A 20,013-nucleotide genomic window follows, 5' to 3' on the forward strand; every position below is an offset into this window, starting at 1 on the left:
GATCCACGAAGATCTTCTAACGATACACTGCGCCCCCCGTAACCAACCAGGCTGGGAAGACCCCCTCTCCGCACAGGGCTGAGAAGGAGCGCCCATCTCTCCGGGGGCCCGGTGGGGCTGCCTGTCACTTGGCCGGGGGGCTTGCTGGCTCGTCCATCCGTCCCGCACAGGTGAGCAAGTCAACACCCTCAGTACTTAGTTATCAGCACCCTTCCTGAGTTTGCATGTAAGACAAGCGCCTCGGGTCTGGGCCCCTACACTTAACCTTAGAAACGATCTGTTATAGGAAATCCCACTATAACATCATTTCTCCTAAAGCAAATTGGGAGAAAGCTAGGGAAAGGGATGCTGGACCACCGGTGCTCCCGTGGAGACCCCCACCCCACCACCACGGGGTTACCTCCTCTTCACCCGTTTCCTCATTGCTAAATAAACTCCTCCTGAACCAATCTGACTTCCCTCACAGTTTCACACTCGAGGAAGACGGGATTCACATTTTAACGCTGGTTTAAACTCAAAGCAAAATAAACGTTAGGAATACTTTATGTGGCGGAATGCATCATCTGCTGATGAACTGTGCTAAGTCATGGAAAAGGAACCGGAGGCAGCTGCAGGCCACAGGGGCTTGGCGTGCAGGCCTGCCGATCTGGAGCACGATCTTCTCGGCCCATATGCTCTAAGAATTCCTTGCTTTGTATCTGTCTCTATAGTGTTGACGTGAACAAATTCTTTTCGAAACATGTAAGATATTCACAATCCCAAATGCTTTGTTTCCTACCCTAACACATATTACTTTATAATGTTTTATGAGTATGCACTGAATTCTTATTTACTTATTTTTAAAGATGTATTTATTTTATAGAGAGGGAGAGAGAGCGTGCCTGTGGGGGGGGGCAGAGGGAGAGAAAGAGAGTCTCAAGCAGACTCCCCACTGAGCACAGAGCCAGACACGGGGCTCGATCTCATGACCCCGAGATCATGACCTGAGCCGAAACCGAGTCCGAGGCTCAACAGGTTATACCACCCAGGCGCCCCCGCACTGAATCCTTAAAATGGCATTTAGGTACGTAGAGAGAAACCAAAATATGAGTGGTGTTAACCAAACTCAATCAAAAGGCCAGGCAGAAGGCACAAAGTTTTTTTATTTGGTGATTCAAGTTAGCAGCAACACTAGGACTATGACTCACCTCCTAGATCAGGACTCCTGCTCGGCCTATACTTTTTAATTATAATTTTCTAAAACACAGTAAGTTGCAAAATATATTTGATTTTAACCAGAAAGCCAAAATTGTGGTCATCAGAGCTTTAAACAAAGTTTAATCTTAGACACAAAATACAAATCATCTCTTGTTTTGTCTTGAAAAGCATATTCTTAAACACATTTCAATGTGGACTGGAGAAAATGAGTGTAGACCAGGGTCTATTTTTTCCACCTACTGTTTAAACTAGAGAAGGAAACTGTTTAATAAAGTAAACTCTTTAAACCGATGACATTTACAAAAAAGACAAGCAGAACAAGGGAGATTGATGTCCTAAAGACGCATTTGTGAATACGATTCTCTATTAGATGGAAAGGAGGGTGGTGTCTCTGGCATATCCTCAGCCAGGTAACAAGCACAAGGCACCAAACACCCTTCAGGACGCCAGGAACTTTAATGAAACCTCAACTTCTGTAAAGCTAATAACATGAGTATGTTTTAAAGGCTGGGATAATAGCAGCAGTTTAAAACAGAAGACTAGGAAATAAAGGGCAAATAGATTCATTATAAATGTATTCATTAACTTCTAGTGGAGATTTTATTTTTACATAAGAACAATTAGAGCTATTTTTTCACTTCATGCTCATATGCGTAAGAATCGGAATTACCCCCCGGTTAAGTTTCTAAAGTGACTGAAATTAGCTAGAAAAAAATACATGTTAGGGATAGACACACGAGAGAGTGACTTCCCTCCTGTGAAAAATATCTGGTGGTCCATCAGGTGATATAATATTACAGATAAAAACTGCAGACTTGAAGTAAACCAGAAGAATTTAAATAGTACCTGTATTTTAAGTCCAACTGCTTAATATATTTCAATGTAAGCTTTTAATTACTTTTTCATATGTCAAATGCAAGATTTCTATAATTTTTTTTTGTTTTACTTTCCACAATGCTAACTGCAAAAGGAGAGGGGCATACTTAACATAAAGAGAAAGGTTGGATCCTGAGATTCCCCAAGAATGTCCTCATGTCCGACAGACACGGACACTTAGTTCCGCAGTCGATAATGGAATGCCTTTTTGGAAGAAATGATTTTTGTCCCCTTGCAACCTGTGCTCCGTCCAGGTCAAGAAGCCATGACTAAGTCGTTCAACATGGCATTACAGTGAGAAGCCTACTGCTAGCTTTCCCTAAACGGGCCCTAGTTCTTGTAATTCACATGACACCCTTTGGCTGTGGTTGTCTGTTAAATTTCCTGTTTTGGTCTAGTATCAGCAAATCAAAACAAGTAGCTCCCAGAAAAGGCTATGGTAACTACTGTTTTTCTTCCTTTTGGTATTTCCAGTTAAGTATCTTCTCCTTAGAGGTACAGAGAAAGGAAGGAACACAGCCACAAACAAGGTGTAAGTAGGTCACAGAAGCTTCAATGCACCAAAAAACGTGCCGTCCCCATCTCGTGATATTTTAGCATCCTCACGTGGTATTGCAAGCTGGATCTCATCTCCTTCTTCCAGCTTTGCGATGCCTGGAAAACAATGATTTACAGGGGCTTTAAGTGGTTGTACAATATGGGAGGCAGGGTCGGGGGGTGCATTAAATAAAACGATGTTATTTTGGAAAAATGTTAACATAGGCATTCACACTTCAAGTGACTCCAGCGGACTTCTAGTCCAGTTACTATTCTACCAGCCTAAAAACAAAACAAAACAAAAAGCTAAAGCAAATGAGCAGAAAGGTTTACAACAGATATAAATGTATTTATCACCTACTGTCTATAGAATGGAGATTCTGAACAGAAACCAATGTCTTATTTGAAGAAAAAAAGTTAAGTAAATCATAGCACATCCCTCGTTGGGGTATTGTCTGGTTAAAAGTGGTTTTGCTTCATTTTATTAACAAAATGGTTTATAATAGTGTTTAAAATGTTAAATAAAAATACAAAATAGAAATACAAAAAAATAAGGATGTTAAATAAAATAAAAAATAGAAATACAAAAAATAAGGATGTTAAATAAAAATACAAAATAGAAATACAAAAAGTACACACACACTATGCAGTATGTATTTACCACATAGACGCTGCATAAATACACACTTAAATGTGCATTTAAAATGTGTATATTACTAAGAATAAAAAACAAAACACCACATATTAGCAAAGCCCATCGGTTAACATAGTTTTTCTCTGGAGTCCAGACCATGGGGTTAGGAGTCATTTGGATTATTTTTTATAGCCTTCTATATTTCTACATGTCCTTAAATGACCATATTTGTCCTCGTAATCAAAAGCAATAAAATACTTAGCTTCTCAAAACTGACCAATAAATCTTTATGTGCCTAATTTACAATGATGTGTTCTGTGATTCAGGAACACAGAATACAATTCAGGAACTACACTCGGTACATCAGTAGGGACCCCATTTTCAAAGACAAACATGAAGGGAAAGAAAGGACAATCAGGGGAGAAGAAGCAAAGAAACTAACAAAATAACATCGAAGTTGTTAATACTTTCAACCAACAATTTAAAAAGTAGTTGCATTTTTGTGAAGATGCCGTGAAAATGTATTTACACGACTATATTATGTATGTTAACATCCATCATCAAGCCCAAAGCACCCAGATCTCCTCAGGCAACAGCCAGTCAGTCTTTATTTATCGAAACTTACGATGTACCAGACACCTTTCTAGACACGCACAGGGCTGTGATCAGAATGACAAAAGATTCTGTCTCCAGGGATCTTGTTTTTTTTGTAATGGACTAAGACAGACAACAAACAAAAGAACAGTTTCAGGTATCATGAAGGGTAATGTGCACACGTTTTAGGATTAGCAAAGCATTTGATGACTACATGAAAAAATATAGACTGGAATTTACTTGTTGAATAAATCAGTTGTTATCATAAAGAATGAAGAGAATCTAATATTTTGACAAAGGTTATCGATCACGGAGCATTAAGTAATACTAACTCTCAAAATAAGGTCAGTGTGAACCGACGATTTTCAAGTAGGTTCTGTTTGAAACTCTTAACACTGAGTTTTTGGCTATTTCAGTTCTTCCAGATTACAGCAACCAGCAGTGACCTCTACGACAGACACTCGATTTGTTAGTGAAATAGTGAGTAAGGTCCAGCTTTGTGTAAGGGCGGTGCTTGGTGTTATGCTGGGCTCCTCAAAAGGACCATTTGCATTTTCTTCCAGGTTATTATGTACGGGAGCACTGCATGCTCTGATGTACTAATAGGTAGCTTTTAATGGTTTTAAGCAGATTGGCGCTAGAAGAGATGAGAATCGCAAACCTGGAATGTCCTGGAGAACGCTTCTCATACCTGACAGTGAGCTACGGCACTGAGACACAGATTTCAGGTCTAGTGAATTAGTCTTAAAAGGCGAGGCCCCTGGGAAGCATGGCCGAGAGCGTGAGCACGGAGGGGCAGTGACCAGCGCGGCCCTGTAAGTACCGCTGAGTCTGGACTCAGTGCAGACGGGGCGGCCGCGCCGTTCTGTGGGTTTTCTGCAACGCCAGGACACTGGCTATTGCTGGGCGCAGGGGAACATCTCTTTATGAAAATGAGGGAGTTTCAATTCAACACACTTCCTCATTATCCCTTACAGCTGTTTATGGCCGCGGGTCCACAGTGACAATCGTCTCCGATTTTCCTTCCTTCCTGATTGAGTGATTGTGCACTTGGTAGCAAATGCCTTCGAAACTTAGGGTTTCAGAGGAGGCGGCCAGGCCCCATGCCTGGGTTTCAGGGAACTGTCTGGAACTGAAGACATTCCTCAGGGTTCTCAATGGATTTGTCAAAGTCACCAGAGAGGAATAAATGTGTTAGAGGCAAATATGGGTTTTTTTTCCCCCTAACAGCAGCTTTGATGAATTTACCCTCAAAATAAAATAAAGACCATGTTGGCAATTATAGCCTGAAGAGCTGAAGTGGACAAAGCCCTCCCTTTCTCTTTCTTTTCTCTCCGCATCTTCACTGACCCTGAGCCGAAGGAGCCTTGCTCCTGCTCGTTTCCATCTCAAAGTCAAATGTGCACCAGACGTCACCTGAAGGAGAGGGGAGGAAGCCTCTGGGCAACCTGACCGGACCCTCGATCCGGTCAAGGGCATGTCTTCAGCAGCACGTAAAACAAAAACACAAAGAAAAAAAGCTTTGGGGGCTCACACTCTGGGGTCAGACCGGTTGGTTTAATCCAAGTTCTGGAACTTGGAAGCTGTGCCATCGGGCACAAGGTGCACTACCTCTCTGTGTCTAGATGCCGCCTCCCTTAAACAGGGGGATCATACGAAGGAGCCCAGGCCAGGTGAAGACAAGGATGCCTGGCACATGGCAATCACTCCTGTGTTCTTACACAGTATTATCTACCGAAGAACAATAAAACTGTTAGTAATGATTTTATCCGTTTCGACTCAAACGAACTAACTCATCCTTCCAGAGAATAAACACCACACAGTATATCGAGGAATGTCTTTCTATTTATACAGAACTGTTATTTACCAGCTGAATAACAGGAATTATTGGGTAGTGTTTCAGGCATATTTTGAATACATCGGAACAAAGTCACCAGACTCAATTCGTCCCCAAAGACGTGGACTTTCTTCCTCTGTATTAGGTGTCCCATAGCAAAGGTGTTATCGGTGTATAAAACCTGAGGGACAAACAAAGATGCTGGTCAGAAGGGAGCATGGCAGCGAGACCCGGGACAGAGGGAGCAGGTGGGTGGGGAACCTACCTGACCGTATATAAAGAAGTAACCGGTTTCTTTCACCAGTATTTTATTTTCCTTCTCCTCCAGGGCCCTTCCTCTTTTAAAGCTCAGCAGCCACGGAACGAACGTGTATGCTCCTGTGACACAGAGAGAAGGCTTGTGAGAAGAGCAGTTTTTCACCTCTGCTCAGAGGCTAAGCCCGAGTCTGAAACTTAGGGAATTTCATCTTTAAAAAAAAGAGGCAAAGGAGACCAGTCAGGACTCTCCACTGGTCTTTCAGCCGTGGTTCACACATGACCCCCCGCGCCCCTCGGGAACCCGAGGACAAGCACGTCCTAAGAAATGTCTGTGTTTTCTTCCAGTCCTGTGTGCGTCTCAGCCATGTTCACAGAAGAGCTGGTCTGCATAGGACCAAATGGACCAAATGTCTCTGAATGACGGAGATTTTCTGGTTTTCCTTTGGTTCCTGGATAGGAGGGAGTTAGGATGGGAAGAGTTTAGCGCAGGGCATGGGGGAAGGCGGGGAAGGAGGGGAAGAAGCCCCCTCCCCAGAAGGCACCAGAAGAGTGCTTAGGGGCAGCGAGGGAGTGACCAAGACAATCTCTACTGGACAGGGTCAAGGAACTCGGCGGGACTCGTCTGTGATATTCAACTTGAAGTGGTTACTGGTCAGCACACAAATTCTCCTCCGTGACCCCTCAGATGCCCCTGGGGAGTGACGGGGGAGCCGCCGAGCGCACGAGCCCGAGGAAGGGGGCACAGAGCTGCTGGTGGTTACAGAAATGGGTGGGCAGGAGGGGACCCAGTCTCCGCGCTGAACACGTGCTCTGGGACAAACACCTGTGAGGAAGGTTATATACTCCTCTCCCATGAATTCACAGCGTTAAATTCACTGGATTTCTCACCATCGTGTAAAAATACTGGAGTAAACTGTGAACCCTGAGGCTAGGTTAAGAATGCGGGGGTTATAAATAAAATGGCATAAACCAAGTGAAAAGAAGATTAGGGAAGTGGTAATACAAGGAGAGAATAGTGAAATGAAACTGTGGTCTAAAATAGTCTAAAAAATGTTCCCTTATAATTGGTAATGCTGGACCACACATGTCCCCAGGCTTCACCTTGGTCATAGCAAAAAGGGAAATAATAGAACTCAGAGTCCCAGGACAATATGCCAGAAGATCAGAGCAGAACAATCTGTCCTCGACTGAGTGTATAGAGCAATTTCCCTGTGGATTTTTGCAAGGGGGTAGCACCGTAGGATGTGGTGGTTGGTGATGCTTTCAGACTCATAAATACAACTGCTGAGGGAATGTGCCTCCTTCAGCCAGCTCCCCCAAGGCAAACCCATCATAGCTGAACTTTTTCCTAATAGGATTGAGGGGAGAGTATAAGACAAGGACCCCATATTTTCAGGATACTTCAGAGAAGTAAAGAACCCGAGGACACTGTGAATCTGAATTCCGTCCCCTACATCAGTCCTCCAAGTCGGCAAGTCCACAGGTGGAGGGCGGGCAGCTGTGAGGGAGACCACGAAAGGAGCCACGGGTGCCTGTGGACAGAAGGCTCTCGTCCCTCTTCTTGTGCGCTCCCAGGATGCGCCTCTGTCTCCTACGGGGAGGGAGGCCCCCCAGGATTCGGCAGGCCTGATCACCTGGCTCTGCTGTTCCCAAGAAGGTCTGTGAGGAAACTGGGCTTGGATGAAAGCCCCCCGGGGCCACACTGCAAGGGGACAGTCCCTGGAGGAAAGGTCTCCCTCAGTGACAAGTCACAGAGGCAAGCTCATCATCCGTCGTTTGACATTTGTTTAAAGGAGATCATGTGCTCAAGGCACTTTTAAATGCAGAGTGACCAAAATATGAGGAAGAATGATTTATCGTGTTGTTATTACTGTAAAACACAACTGATGAGGAAAGAGGGCCGCTCCCGTGCTCGTGAGGACACCGGCCGGATGCTCTGACCCAGGCGGGCCTTTTCTCCCTTCCAAACAGCACACGTCTGAGATTCGGACCTCTCCGGGTCCGGGCACCCCCGAAGTCCGGTCCCCTGCTATTTCCCAGGGCCTGAAATGATGGCTGGCCGACGGCGGGCTGAACAGTCACTGAATTAACTACCTCAACTTTAAACATAAACAAATTCAAAGTGGGGGTGTCCTACGCAGTTGCCCACAAACATCCCATTGTGTTTCCAAAGCTTCGTATTATTTATTAATTTATTCTTAAAAGCATTTTATGAGCTGGTCGCTGGAACTGTGTGAGATGGAACATCATCACAGCGGTAGTATGTACTCGCAAGGTAAAGGAAAGCGCACGTTTCCAAAACTGCTTGCTTACATTCTGGCTGGAGATGTTTATTGACTAAACTTTTTTTTTCAATACCTTAAGTTGATTTCCTATTTCTTTACACCATACGTACACCTATAAAATTAGTGAGCTGGTTTTTACCAAATTTCACTGCTGCATTGTCAGAATAGAAAGAAGAACAAGTAGTTACTAGACATATATTCTTTTGTTCTCTTGACATTTTCTTTTGGCATTTTGTCCTATCTTGCTGGAAATATTCTTACTAGAGACAGCCCATGGTTACTGGTTTTTATGTACTGTCTGTATTTCTGCCCGCTGCACACACACGTTACACACGCACACACGTGTACGTGCGTGCAGGCGCCCACAAGTCACACTGCATGAGGCCAAATGCCAGGAACACGGCCCTGCACAGCATCCGTGCTCAGTGAGTATGTGCTGAGAGAATCTTAAATTGACGAAACAATACATTAAAAGCTAAAGTAATTAGAAACTTAAGCATAAATATTATAACATGTTTCTACATCTTAAAACTTAGATTTTTAGCACGCTAATTAGACTATGGATAAATGCTGACAAGAAAATATGCATGAAATGCCTATTCCATAGGATGCTTTTCTAAACTAGAACGCATCACCACCAATAAATATTTGAGAATTTGTAAGTAAACTCCAAGAGTATTACTGCTTATCTTTGTTAGTCCACAGCTAAAACACAGATGTGCTGCGGTGTATAAAGCCTGAACTTCCCAGCTCCACTGAGCTGGAAATACTTGATGTATTTAAATGTTTCTGAAAACTTAAAATTAATGTATACAATATGTGAAATTAAATCAACAGAATGCCAGAACTAACATGCGAAAATAATTTACACGTATACTTGAAAAGTGTCTGCTCTTAAAAAGACTAGCTCTTTCCTGATCTGACTTATGTGAAAACATAAATTTTCTGTTGACAACATTTCATAGAAAAATCAGATATGATGAGCACTGGGTGTTATACGCAACTAATGAATCACTGAAAACTACATCAAAAACTAATGATGTAAATTGAATATAAATTTTAAAAAATTGAAAAAAAATAAAATGCCCAATTAAATCTTGAACCAAAAAAAAAGAAAGAAAAATCAGATATATTTCATTAATACTTGTTTTTTATTCTACTTTATGGATAGATTTCCTTGCAAACATTCATACTTCTGGTGTTACCTCCCTCGGTAACTGAAAACTCGCTACAGAGAGCAGCGGTCAATCATAGCTATCGTATTTGGTTGCTTCTCTTGATTTTTTAATCTTATCATCACACAGCTGCTGGAAATAGTTTTAGGGGATAAGATATTGATAATGCTTTTTTAAAAGGCAGATTATATCAACCAATTCAAGCCGCAGTAATTTCTTATATAAAACAAGTGCTGTTTGGCATGGAGATGCACAGTTATGACAGGTTTGATTCTGTCGTTGGGGCAGGGCAGGGGGGCCAGGAGGGAGCGCGGGCAGCCAGGCGGGGCCGTGGGGGCTGAGCCATACGAAGGGCCTTCGGAGGCCCCTGCTGGCCTGTGGGCAGTGCAGAGAAATGATTATTCTGCTTTAGAAATGTCACTCTGTGTCTACCAGACAAGAATGGGGGCCAAGGAAACCAGCCAAGAGGAGAGATATGATGGGGATCTGTAACAGGATGGTGAGATGGGCACGAAGGGCGATAGATTAATTCAGGTTACGTTCATGGGGAATAACTGATAGAGTTTGAGACTGATGTACTGAGTCAGAGGGACCAGTCAAGAATGACACCCCAAATTCTGCCTGAAACAACCGGGGACACAGTCATCACACTCACTGAAATAGGAGGAAATCTGGGGACAAGTCCTACAGTCCGGGCTGAGATTCCACCAAGGTGTAAAGAAAGAGGTGTTAAATAGAGGTATATATAGGCTTGGAGCTAAGTGGTTTGGGCTAAAGATCTACACTTAAACCATCAGCACATACATGCTAAGGGACAACATAGGAGTATTTAAGAACGCCAAAGGAATAAGAAGAAGGAAAAGAGAATAAGACTATATCAGAGGACTGAAGAACATCTATACTGCGGAGATACATTATGGAGTAATTTGCAAAGAAATTTAAAAAGGAGTGGCCAAAAGAGTAAGGAAATTATTAGAGAAATAACCCAAGGGCAGCATATGTTTCAAGAAGGGAGTTATCAAGTGTCAAATTCTATTGGGAGAGTAAAAGTAAATTTCATTATTGCCTGTACGAAATAATTAGATGGCAAGGCAGAAATAAACAAGAGACTTCTGCTATCAACACGATTGTGGAAATAACGTCTGTCCTTTTTTACCTCCTGTTCAGTCATGTGAAAGAAGCAGACAGATGCATGTTCTCCAGAGTAGCTGTACGGGCTGCCAGAAGTCCCTGGGATCGCACTGGGGCTGGGCGTGGGAAGCCAGGAAAACAGTGACAGGTCCTGACAGGGGCCAGCTTCACAAAGAGCCAGCAAAAATCAACTCCCTAATGGTGAAGAAGCCCTCATATGCACATAGAAATCTCCAACAAACTCACAGTCCAGGAAATGCCCATGTTGGCTAAAAGAACGTGGAAGACGAGGAGGAAAAAAATCACTGAAATGAAAATAAAAGTTTCAGAATGGGAAACAGGTTTTGCACAAGACAAAGTAAGGTGGAAAGAGTTTAGAATTTGAAAAAAAAAAAAAAATATATATATATATATATATAGAACTATCGAATATATAGGACCTGTAAGACAGGTCAAGAATTACCAGCATACACGTCATTGGAACCCTGGTAGACAAAACCAGCAACAACAAAAAGTCAAGCAGAGCAACCACAGACGGGGAGGCGCACCCCGGGCCAGGGAAGTCGATTCCATATAGCTTCATTAGTTTTGTGTTGCTGCTGCAACAAATTACCACAAACTCAGTGGCTTAAAACAACACACATTTACTATCTCACGGTTCTAAACATCAGAAGTCTCACTGGGCAAAAATCAAGGTGTTGGCAAGTCTGTGTTCTTTCTGGAAGCTGCCAAGCCCATCCCTTGCCTTTTTCTGGCTCCTATAGTCTGCCTGCTTTCCTTGGTTCCTGGCCTCCTCCATCTCCCAGGCACCAGTCTCATCATTCTCAACTTCACTTTCATCCTCACATCACCTCTCTGACTCTGACCCAACCAACTCACTCTGTAAGGATGCTTGTCATTACCCTGGGCTCACCCAGATCAGCCAGGGTAGTTGCCCCACATTTCTTAATCACATCTGCAAAGTGCCCTTTCCCATGTGACCTACAATACTCACAAGTCTCAGGGATGAGGCTGCAGACGTCTCTGGGAGCTGTTATGTTACTTACCACAGCAGTCAACCCTGAGATGCAGCGTAAAATAAATACTGACTTTTTAAGGTAAATAAACAATTCTTTATGTAATCAGGCAAGAAAGTCAAGCCACTCATAAGAAGAAAAATTTCTCTTACCTTAGTTCTCTTCAAAGTGCATTTAATGCCAAAGAAGAGTGGAGAAATTCCTACAACTCAAGTAAAGAAAGGGGAAATGGGATTTCGCATCTAGCCATCTGTCCTTAAAGTATAGAAACTACAAAGATAAAGTTTTATCAATGCAGAAACTTGGTGACCATTTTTCTCATGAGCCCATTTTGAATAAACTAGTCAAGAGTGAAATTCAGGAAATTAAGATGTGAATGAGGAAAGCACAGTAAAAGCACTTGCAATGGGTATTGAATATATTTATCTGTAAAACCAAGCAAGACAAAAGCACATAAAGAGAATGGTTTGAAAGAAAAGAAGGAAACAGTTTTATGTCATGACAATGTAGAAATTATAAAATTTATAAATACAGAGAAGTAGAGTAGGAAAAATATTGATAATGGCCCCATATGTAATACCTGGGGCTCCAAGGCTGTGTATTAAAGTTGATAGATAAGGAACAGAAACATAAATATTTTAATAGTACATACACAAACATTTAGAAATATAATATTAGCACCCAAAAAGTGTACGGTGGGGGACAAGAAGAATATAGAGACTTAAGAGGAATCATATTAATTTTATTCTAGCCTAGAGTGGTCAATAGATATTCCCTAAAGAGGTAATTATAGATGTCAGAGTGATGTCACGGAAAATGGCAAAGTAAAAAGCTTATAGAATAAGTTCCTCCACCAAAATAGCACTTAAGCTGGCAAAACTTACCAAATCAACATCTTTGAATATATGAAATCTAATAAAAAAACTTACAGCAACCAAGAGAGTACTTAATAAAAAAAGAAAAAGGCTGTTAAATTTCAGTAAGGAAGTATTGTATTTTTGCTTCCTCACTTACCATCCCCCATTCTCCAGCATGGCAGCAGCTATGGACATGATGGCCTGGGTTCTAGGTGGCGTCTTGCTGGTGCTGGTGGGTATAACACTTTGTTCCCAAATCATTGTGGCTATGCATTTTGACCTGTCTGGAGATTTTTTTTTTCTCATTTAAAAAAAAATATTTATTTATTTATTTTAGAGAGCGAGAGCTGGGGAGGGGGAAAGGGAGTCTTAAGCAGACTCTGTGCTGAGTGCAGAGCCTGATGCGGGACTTGATCCCACGACCCCGAGGTCACAACCTGAGCGAAACTAAGAGTTGGATGCTTAACTGATTGTGCCCCCCAGGCGCTCCTGTCTGGAGATTTCTTTCAGATAGGAGCAGGTCCCCAGGCTGGTGTCAACCAAAAACTTTAAAGATGTACACTACCTGTAGCCTTCTGGAACAAGGGACAGCAGACTGACAAAAGCATACAAAACAAACAGAAAATTATGGCCCATTCACAGGAAAAAAAAAGAAATTGGCAGAAACCATTTCTGAGGAAACCAGGACGTTGAACTTACTAGACAAAGATTTATATCCTTTAAATATGCTTAAGGAGCTAAGGGAAACCACAAAGAACCTAGGAAAACTAGGAGAATTATATATAAACAAACAGACACTATCAGTAAACAGATAAAAAATATTTTGTTAAAAAAGGAACCAAATAGAACTTGTGAGCTAAAAAGTAAAATAGCTAAATTAAAAAATTCAGTAGAGAGGTTACAGAGCAAATTAAGCAGGCAGAAGGCAGAATCCACAAATTTGAAAATAGAACAATTAAAATTATCCAGTCTGAGGAGCAGAAAGAAAAGAAATGAAAGGAAGTGAACTGAACATAGGGGACCCTCAATCAGACTAACATTTGCATTATGGGAGTGCCAGAAGGAGGAGGGAAAGGAGCAAAAAGAGTATTTGAAGATATAACGGCCAAACTCTTCTTAACTTTGAAGAAAGAATGCATCTACACATCCAAGCAGCTGAATGAATTCTAAAAAGGATAAACTCAGAGACGCCTGGGTGGCTCAGTCCGTTAAGCGTCTGCCTTAGGCTCAGGTCATGATCTCAGGGTCCTGGGATCAAGTCCTGCATTGGGCTCCTTGCTCAGTGGGCAGCCTGCTTCTCCCTCTGCTGCTCCCCCTGCTTGTGCTCTCTCTCTCTGACGAATAAATAAATAAAATCTTTAAAAAAATAAAAAGGATAAACTCAAAGAGATCCATACCAAGGTGAATTATAATTAAGTGGTTGAAAGAAAGGACAAGGAGAAAATCTTGAAAGCAGCAGGAGAGAAGCAATTCTTCCAGTACAAGGGATGCTCAATAATATTAACAGTTTATTGCTCACTTGAAACCGTGTAGGCAAAAGACAGTGGGATGAATGAAGGATTATGTCAGCAAGGTGCAGTGTAGTAAGCCTTACACATCATCCCTCCACAGAAACATTGATTTAACAATACCTTGAAAATGCCAAATACCTTGAAAAGAAATTCAGAATCCAGCTAAGAAGTAGAAGCTAAGTAGTAAAGCACAAACTGAGAAGCAGTCACATTTATATAGCTAAGAGGAGCAATCTCAACTTATTCACATCAGTCCCTCCCCTAGACAGGCCTCGGTCGGCACCAAGAAGACAGCCTCGGTCTGTGATTCCCCCACGGAGGGACGGTGAGATCTGAGTGTGCACCTGGCCACATGGCCTCTCAGAGTGCCTTCTGCGGAGCTGCTTTCCATCTCGCCCCATACTTTGTGCTGAACAACCAAAAGGGCTTGGTCCCTGTGACAGTTAGAAACAAAGAAAAGGGGAAGACATTCTTTTATAGCCAGCAGTTTGTTTTGTTTTGTTTTGTTTTGCATGATTGAGGAAAAGCAGAGAAGAGATTCTTTTCCTCCAGGAGGGGAGGGAGGAAGCAAAGGGGGCCTTGCTCCTTGAGGCCTTACCGTGGCTAATATCAAGCACTGCTGACCAGTAAAATTGTATCCCAGTCAAAATCAGTCCATGAGGAGTAGGAGAGATAGCTTCATAGGCAACAAAGCAGCTCTGCAAAGAACATGAAGGATCAAGAAAACCCAACACAATCAAAGGGATAAGACAAATCTCCAGTAAACCTGAAAGAAATGGCTATAATGAGTATAGATCACTCTGAACTCTAGTATAAAAGTAAAAGACAAAAGTATTAAAAGAATTATAACTACAGTAGTTTGTTAATAGACACACAGTATAAAAAGATGTAAATCAGAGTTAAGTTATCAGCCTGAAAGAGACTACTACAACTAAGTTGCTTTATGTAAGTGTCATGGTAAACACCAATTTAAAAACCTGTAGTAGATACCCAAAATACACACAGAAAGCAATCAAAACATATCAGTACACAAGATAATCAAGGCACAAAGGAAGACATCAAGAGAGGAAGAAAGGAACAAAGGAACTATAAAGCAGCCAGAAAACAATTAACAAAAGGAAAATAATAAGTCCTATCAATAATTACTTTAAATGTAAATAGATTAAATTCCCCAATCAAAAGGCATAGAGTGGCTGAATGAATTGAAAGAAAAACAAAATGCAACCATATTCTGCCTACAAAAAACTCACTTCAGCATTAAGGACACACATAGTGAAAGGCTGGAAAATAATATTTCATCCAAATGGTAAACAAAAGAGATAAGAAGTGGCTATTCTTATATTAAACAAAATAGACTTGAAGTAAAAAAATGTCACAAGGGACAAAGAAGTCATTATATGATGACAAGTGGATCGATTCATCAAGAGGATATAACAAATGTATACATTCATATATATATATATATATGCTCTCAACATTGGAGCCCCTAAATGTATACAGAAAATATTAACAGATTTGAAGGGAGAAATAGACAGCAATACAATAAGAGTAGGGGAATTCAATACCTACTTTCAATAATGGATAAGTCATCCAAAAGAAAATCAATAAGGAAATAGTGTGCTTGAACAACACTACAGACCAGATGGACTTGACTTAGCAGATACACATGGAATATTCTATCCTACAGTAGCAGAATATGCATTCTTCCTAAGTGCACAAAGAAAATTCTCCAGGATAAATAAAATGTTAGGGCGCAACTAATGAATCATTGAACACTACATCCAAAACTAATGATGTATTATAAGTTGGCTAATTGAACATAATAAAAAAAGTGTTAGGGCACAAAATAAATCTGAAGAGATTTAAGAAGACTGAAATCACATCAAGTATCTTTTCCAACCACAATGACATGAAACTAGAAATCAGTAACAGGAGAAAAATAGGAAAATTCAAAACTACATGGAAATTAAGCAACACACTCCTCAACTAACAGGTCACATGAAATTGAAAAGTAGAATTAAAAATATCGTGAGACAGGTGAAAATGGAAACACAACCTACCCGACCTTGCGGGACGCAGGCAAGTAGTGGTGCTAAAATGTGCCCATGCCCACTAACAGTTCCGTGCTGCTCAAGGCCTGCTGGTATCACCAGGCTAACCTATACATCCAAGGAGCAAAGCACGCAGATAAGCACCCCAAGGTCGGGGGAGAGCAGCCACCAACCAGGAAGATCACACACAATCCTCTGTGCAACTCACATTCACGATCAAGTAGCAGCTTCATCTTTCTGTGTGACGGACAGCATTTTTGTTTTGGCCAAATGTGTAAAACTAACTTTTCCTAAGTTATACTTCAAAAATTTTATCTTTGGTCCTCAAGGTCTTCTTCTGACTTCTTTTAATTCTTACTAAACAGTCTGCTGCCTATTAAAGTTGCAAACATAAGACTTTGGAAAATGTAGAGCGATAAATAATAACAGAACTTCAAATAGTTTAGTACTTATGTTACATTTGGGATCATTAAAGCCACTTAGAGAAATACAGATGCAAGACAGTACTCTTGGCACTCATTACAAAGGCCCATCCAAACTCATTTTCTGGGCTCCTTCTTGTTTCCCCATTCCCGGCCCCTAGCTTAACCCTCTGACACTTGTGAACTCCCTGTTCTGGTTTACAGCCCAGACATTCCCTAGCCCCCCCCCCCCCGCTGGAGTTTTCCCCATAGCACTTAATTTTATCATTCTACATTTCACTTGTTCATTAGCTTTTTTCCCCGTTTCCCCTCATCAACAGGTAAATTCCATGAAAGTGAGGAACAATATACATTTTATTCTTTGCTAAGCCCCACGGCCCACACAGTAAGTAGAACATTGTATGTCTTTAACCAATACATGCAAAATATAAAGTAATCATTTCACATTGGATTATCATAAAAGTGTTATATTCATTTGCACATATTTACTAATAATTAATATAAAATGTTTATGGTACATTCAGTTTCATCTTCATCCTATTATGATTTCTAAAACCTAATAAAATAGGGCAATTAATATTTGTGAAGATGATCCTGAGTCACTGAGAAGCCAAAATGATTTCTAAAAAATAAAAAAAAACCCTGAATTTGGCTTAGTATTGGCTTTATCAAATGCTAATTATTTTAAATCTCTAAGTATTCGTGTCTCTAAGGTAATTCTGTTTGTTAGATTATTACCTTAGCCTAAATATTTATTCCCCGATCATTTTGAATAAATTGAAGTTTCTTATTTTACATCTGATTCTGAGAAGTTTGGAGGCAGACAGCTGATTTGAGATGAAGTCTGAATACAGTCTTACGAGTGATTGAACTGTAAGTGGAAACGCTGCGGGAGACGATCTTATTACCTTTCCGTATGGTAGGTGTATCACTGTCTGCAATCAGTTGCAAGCAGTCTTGAGTGACTGAAAAGCAAAAATACATCCTTTTAGTTACTTGAAGAGGAACCGTAGGGAGTGAGATGCCTGAACGCACCGCACAAAGCTACAGACCTGTTCTTCCAGAAACACGGAACCAATTATGCTTCCTCCGGAGCCTGCTCATTGTTCTAAAACTGCTTTATGACATCTGCACACAGATTTTTATTATAAATTTTACTTAAAATATAGTATGGACTTGAAATTCGGTTTAGAGAAACTCTATGTGCTGTTGAAACATGGTAAGTATATCATCCTGATAGTTCAACCTAACTTGCCTTAAGGTGTCAGGCCTGGACAGAAAGCGAGTTTAGTGATTATCATGTGTCTTTCAAGTCTGTCACACGTATAAGCCAAACTATCAGAATACTATAAAGTGATTTTTTGTTTTAAAAAAAAGCCTAACATTAAGGGGCGCCTGGGTGGCTCAGTTGGTTAAGCGCCTGACTCTTGATTTGGGCTCAGGTCATGGTCTCAGGGTCGTGGGATCGAGCCGAGCGTCAGGCTCCACGCCCAGCTTGAGAGGCTTCCTCTCCCTCTCCCTCTGCCCCTCCCCGCCTCACCCCCACTCTCTCTCTATCAAAAAAACAAAAACAGAAACAAACAAAAAAAGCCAACATTAAATAGTAACTCACGGTTACTGCTAATAAAATTACCATTCCTGAAAATAAAAACAATTGCTAACATTTACTGAGCAGATAAATACAGGCAACCTCACAAAAATCCTCAAAACTACATACGGGAGACTAAGTCCTGGCAAGTATAAACGGCTTGTTTCGGGGCCTGTCGCGGAAAGTGATGGGGCCAGAACTGAAGCCAGGCCTGTTTCACTCCAGAGCCAAAGTCAGGATTTGGGTAAAATATTTTGGACCAAGAAGAGAAGAGAGAGAGCATCTTTAAAAATAAAATGGGAGATTTCCCTGAAACCGCATAATCAGTAAAGCTTCTGGGAAGCATCAGTTTGCATCACATATCACGGGTACGACATTCCAGCTAGCATTCAAGGAAACAGAGAACTATTCTGTTAAATAAGGACAGATGCCTCCAGGTGAAAGCAAAACGAGAACACTGTCTATGGGAAAAAGACCAGTAAATATCTATGGGAAATACGACAAAGCAGTTTAAGTGTGCCTATTTTAAATTAAGAAAATATGAGTCGAGATCTCTTATTATCTAGCAAGTATTTTATTCAGAGTTGAAGAAGTACTTTAAAAACATGCCTCTCTATGTTCACATTTTAAGAGTTTGACACGGTGAATTCCTGCTTCCCTTATTAATTGAAAACGTTCTGAGTTCTGATACCTAATAGCACAGCACCTAATAACAGATGTAAGACTTACAAGCTATTCCCAAGCTTGCAGACACACAGGCCTTCGAAGAATACTGCTGCAGGGAGTAAGCACATCAGAAAATCTGTTAAGAAGTTCCCCCTTGGTATTTCAAAGTGGGAATATAATGTTAAAAGCTGCCATTCTTGGGGCGCCTGGGTGACTCAGTCGGTGAAGCGTAGGTCTTCGGCTCAGGTCATGATCCCAGGGTCCTGGGATCGAGCCCCACGTGGGGCTCCCTGCTCAGTGGGGAGCCTGCTCCTCCCTCTGCCTCTGCCCCATACCCCCCGTTTGTGCGTGCGCTCGATCTCTCTCTCTCTCATACAAGATCTTTTTTAAAAAGCTGCAATTCCTTTATAACTCTGAAACTTTTCTAACATATTTTTACGTTTATCTGCTCATTTCAATAGGAGCAGAACATTCTGGACGACTCCGTGATTCTTTGGTTGATCTGCAAAACCACGATGGCCATGTGTGTGCCACAGGGAAAATGTGACTCATTAGCACTGTTACCATGGCAGACCTTCTGCCACCAAAAATACGTAAAAGCATCATTAAGAGGCAGAAGGGTCGTGAATAAGGACGGCGCGAAAGAAAGGAGAAACAAAACACCCACAGCAGAGAGAGAGGCTAAAGAGCAGGGGCAGTCTCTCGAGGAGCGCTACCAGCCCTCCCTTAAACGTGCTCCTATCCTTCTCACAAACACTTCTTAAGGAATTACTGCTCACAGGGCATCGTGATAAGCTCTGTGAGGGATGCAAGGCTCAAGCAGAGCATGGGAACCTTGAATCTTCCCTCCACACAGAAAAGGATGTTGACAAAAAGGTTAAATTTCCAAATGTTCCCTCTTTCCTGGGCTGTATGTGCACGTGCATACAGAGATTAAATGAGATAATGCATGTGGCATATTTAGAACTATTCCTGGCCCACAAACAGCGAGATCAATCTTGGCTGTTATAGTGGGAGGTGCTAGCATTATTGTTCTTCACAGTACTGAACCCAATAAACTGCGCACATAAAGGAAGGGCACTAGAAGGCTGTGAAGGCCAGATGAACCTGATAAAGAGAAACAAGAAAAACTGTAAGATGTTACTCATGATTCCAATGAACCCTTTCCTTGACCATTTACCCCACACCCCATAGGAGACTTACACATTCTATTTAGAGAAAGAGATTTCCCTAGAGTGAGCCTTGACACTACTAAACTGCTAAGAAAACATCCGAATTTTAATCTCTGCAGCCCCACTGGAGTTAGCTACAACCTACATGTTAAAAAAACAATAAATCTATTCCATCATGTAGTAGCAGAAATCGAACTTCTAGAAGA

The 20,013-nt window shown here is 41.5% G+C and overlaps 1 protein-coding gene across 1 annotated transcript in view; it reads right to left on the reverse strand.

Moving 5' to 3' along the window:
- Nucleotides 1-1,124: 1,124 nt before the first annotated feature.
- The window catches only part of TNFSF13B (TNF superfamily member 13b), a 32,917-nt gene continuing 14,028 nt past the window's right edge, over nucleotides 1,125-20,013 (reverse strand). The window contains exons 3-6 of the mRNA XM_036087331.2: nucleotides 17,290-17,346; nucleotides 5,941-6,053; nucleotides 5,706-5,856; nucleotides 1,125-2,727 (exon numbers count right to left, since the gene is read on the reverse strand). Coding sequence (XP_035943224.1) covers nucleotides 2,615-2,727; nucleotides 5,706-5,856; nucleotides 5,941-6,053; nucleotides 17,290-17,346 — 434 coding nt within the window. The 3' untranslated portion in view covers nucleotides 1,125-2,614. The remainder of the gene's footprint in view (nucleotides 2,728-5,705; nucleotides 5,857-5,940; nucleotides 6,054-17,289; nucleotides 17,347-20,013) is intronic.

This window comes from Halichoerus grypus, chromosome 4 (assembly GCF_964656455.1).
Source record: "Halichoerus grypus chromosome 4, mHalGry1.hap1.1, whole genome shotgun sequence".
Classification (NCBI taxonomy): domain Eukaryota; kingdom Metazoa; phylum Chordata; class Mammalia; order Carnivora; family Phocidae; genus Halichoerus; species Halichoerus grypus.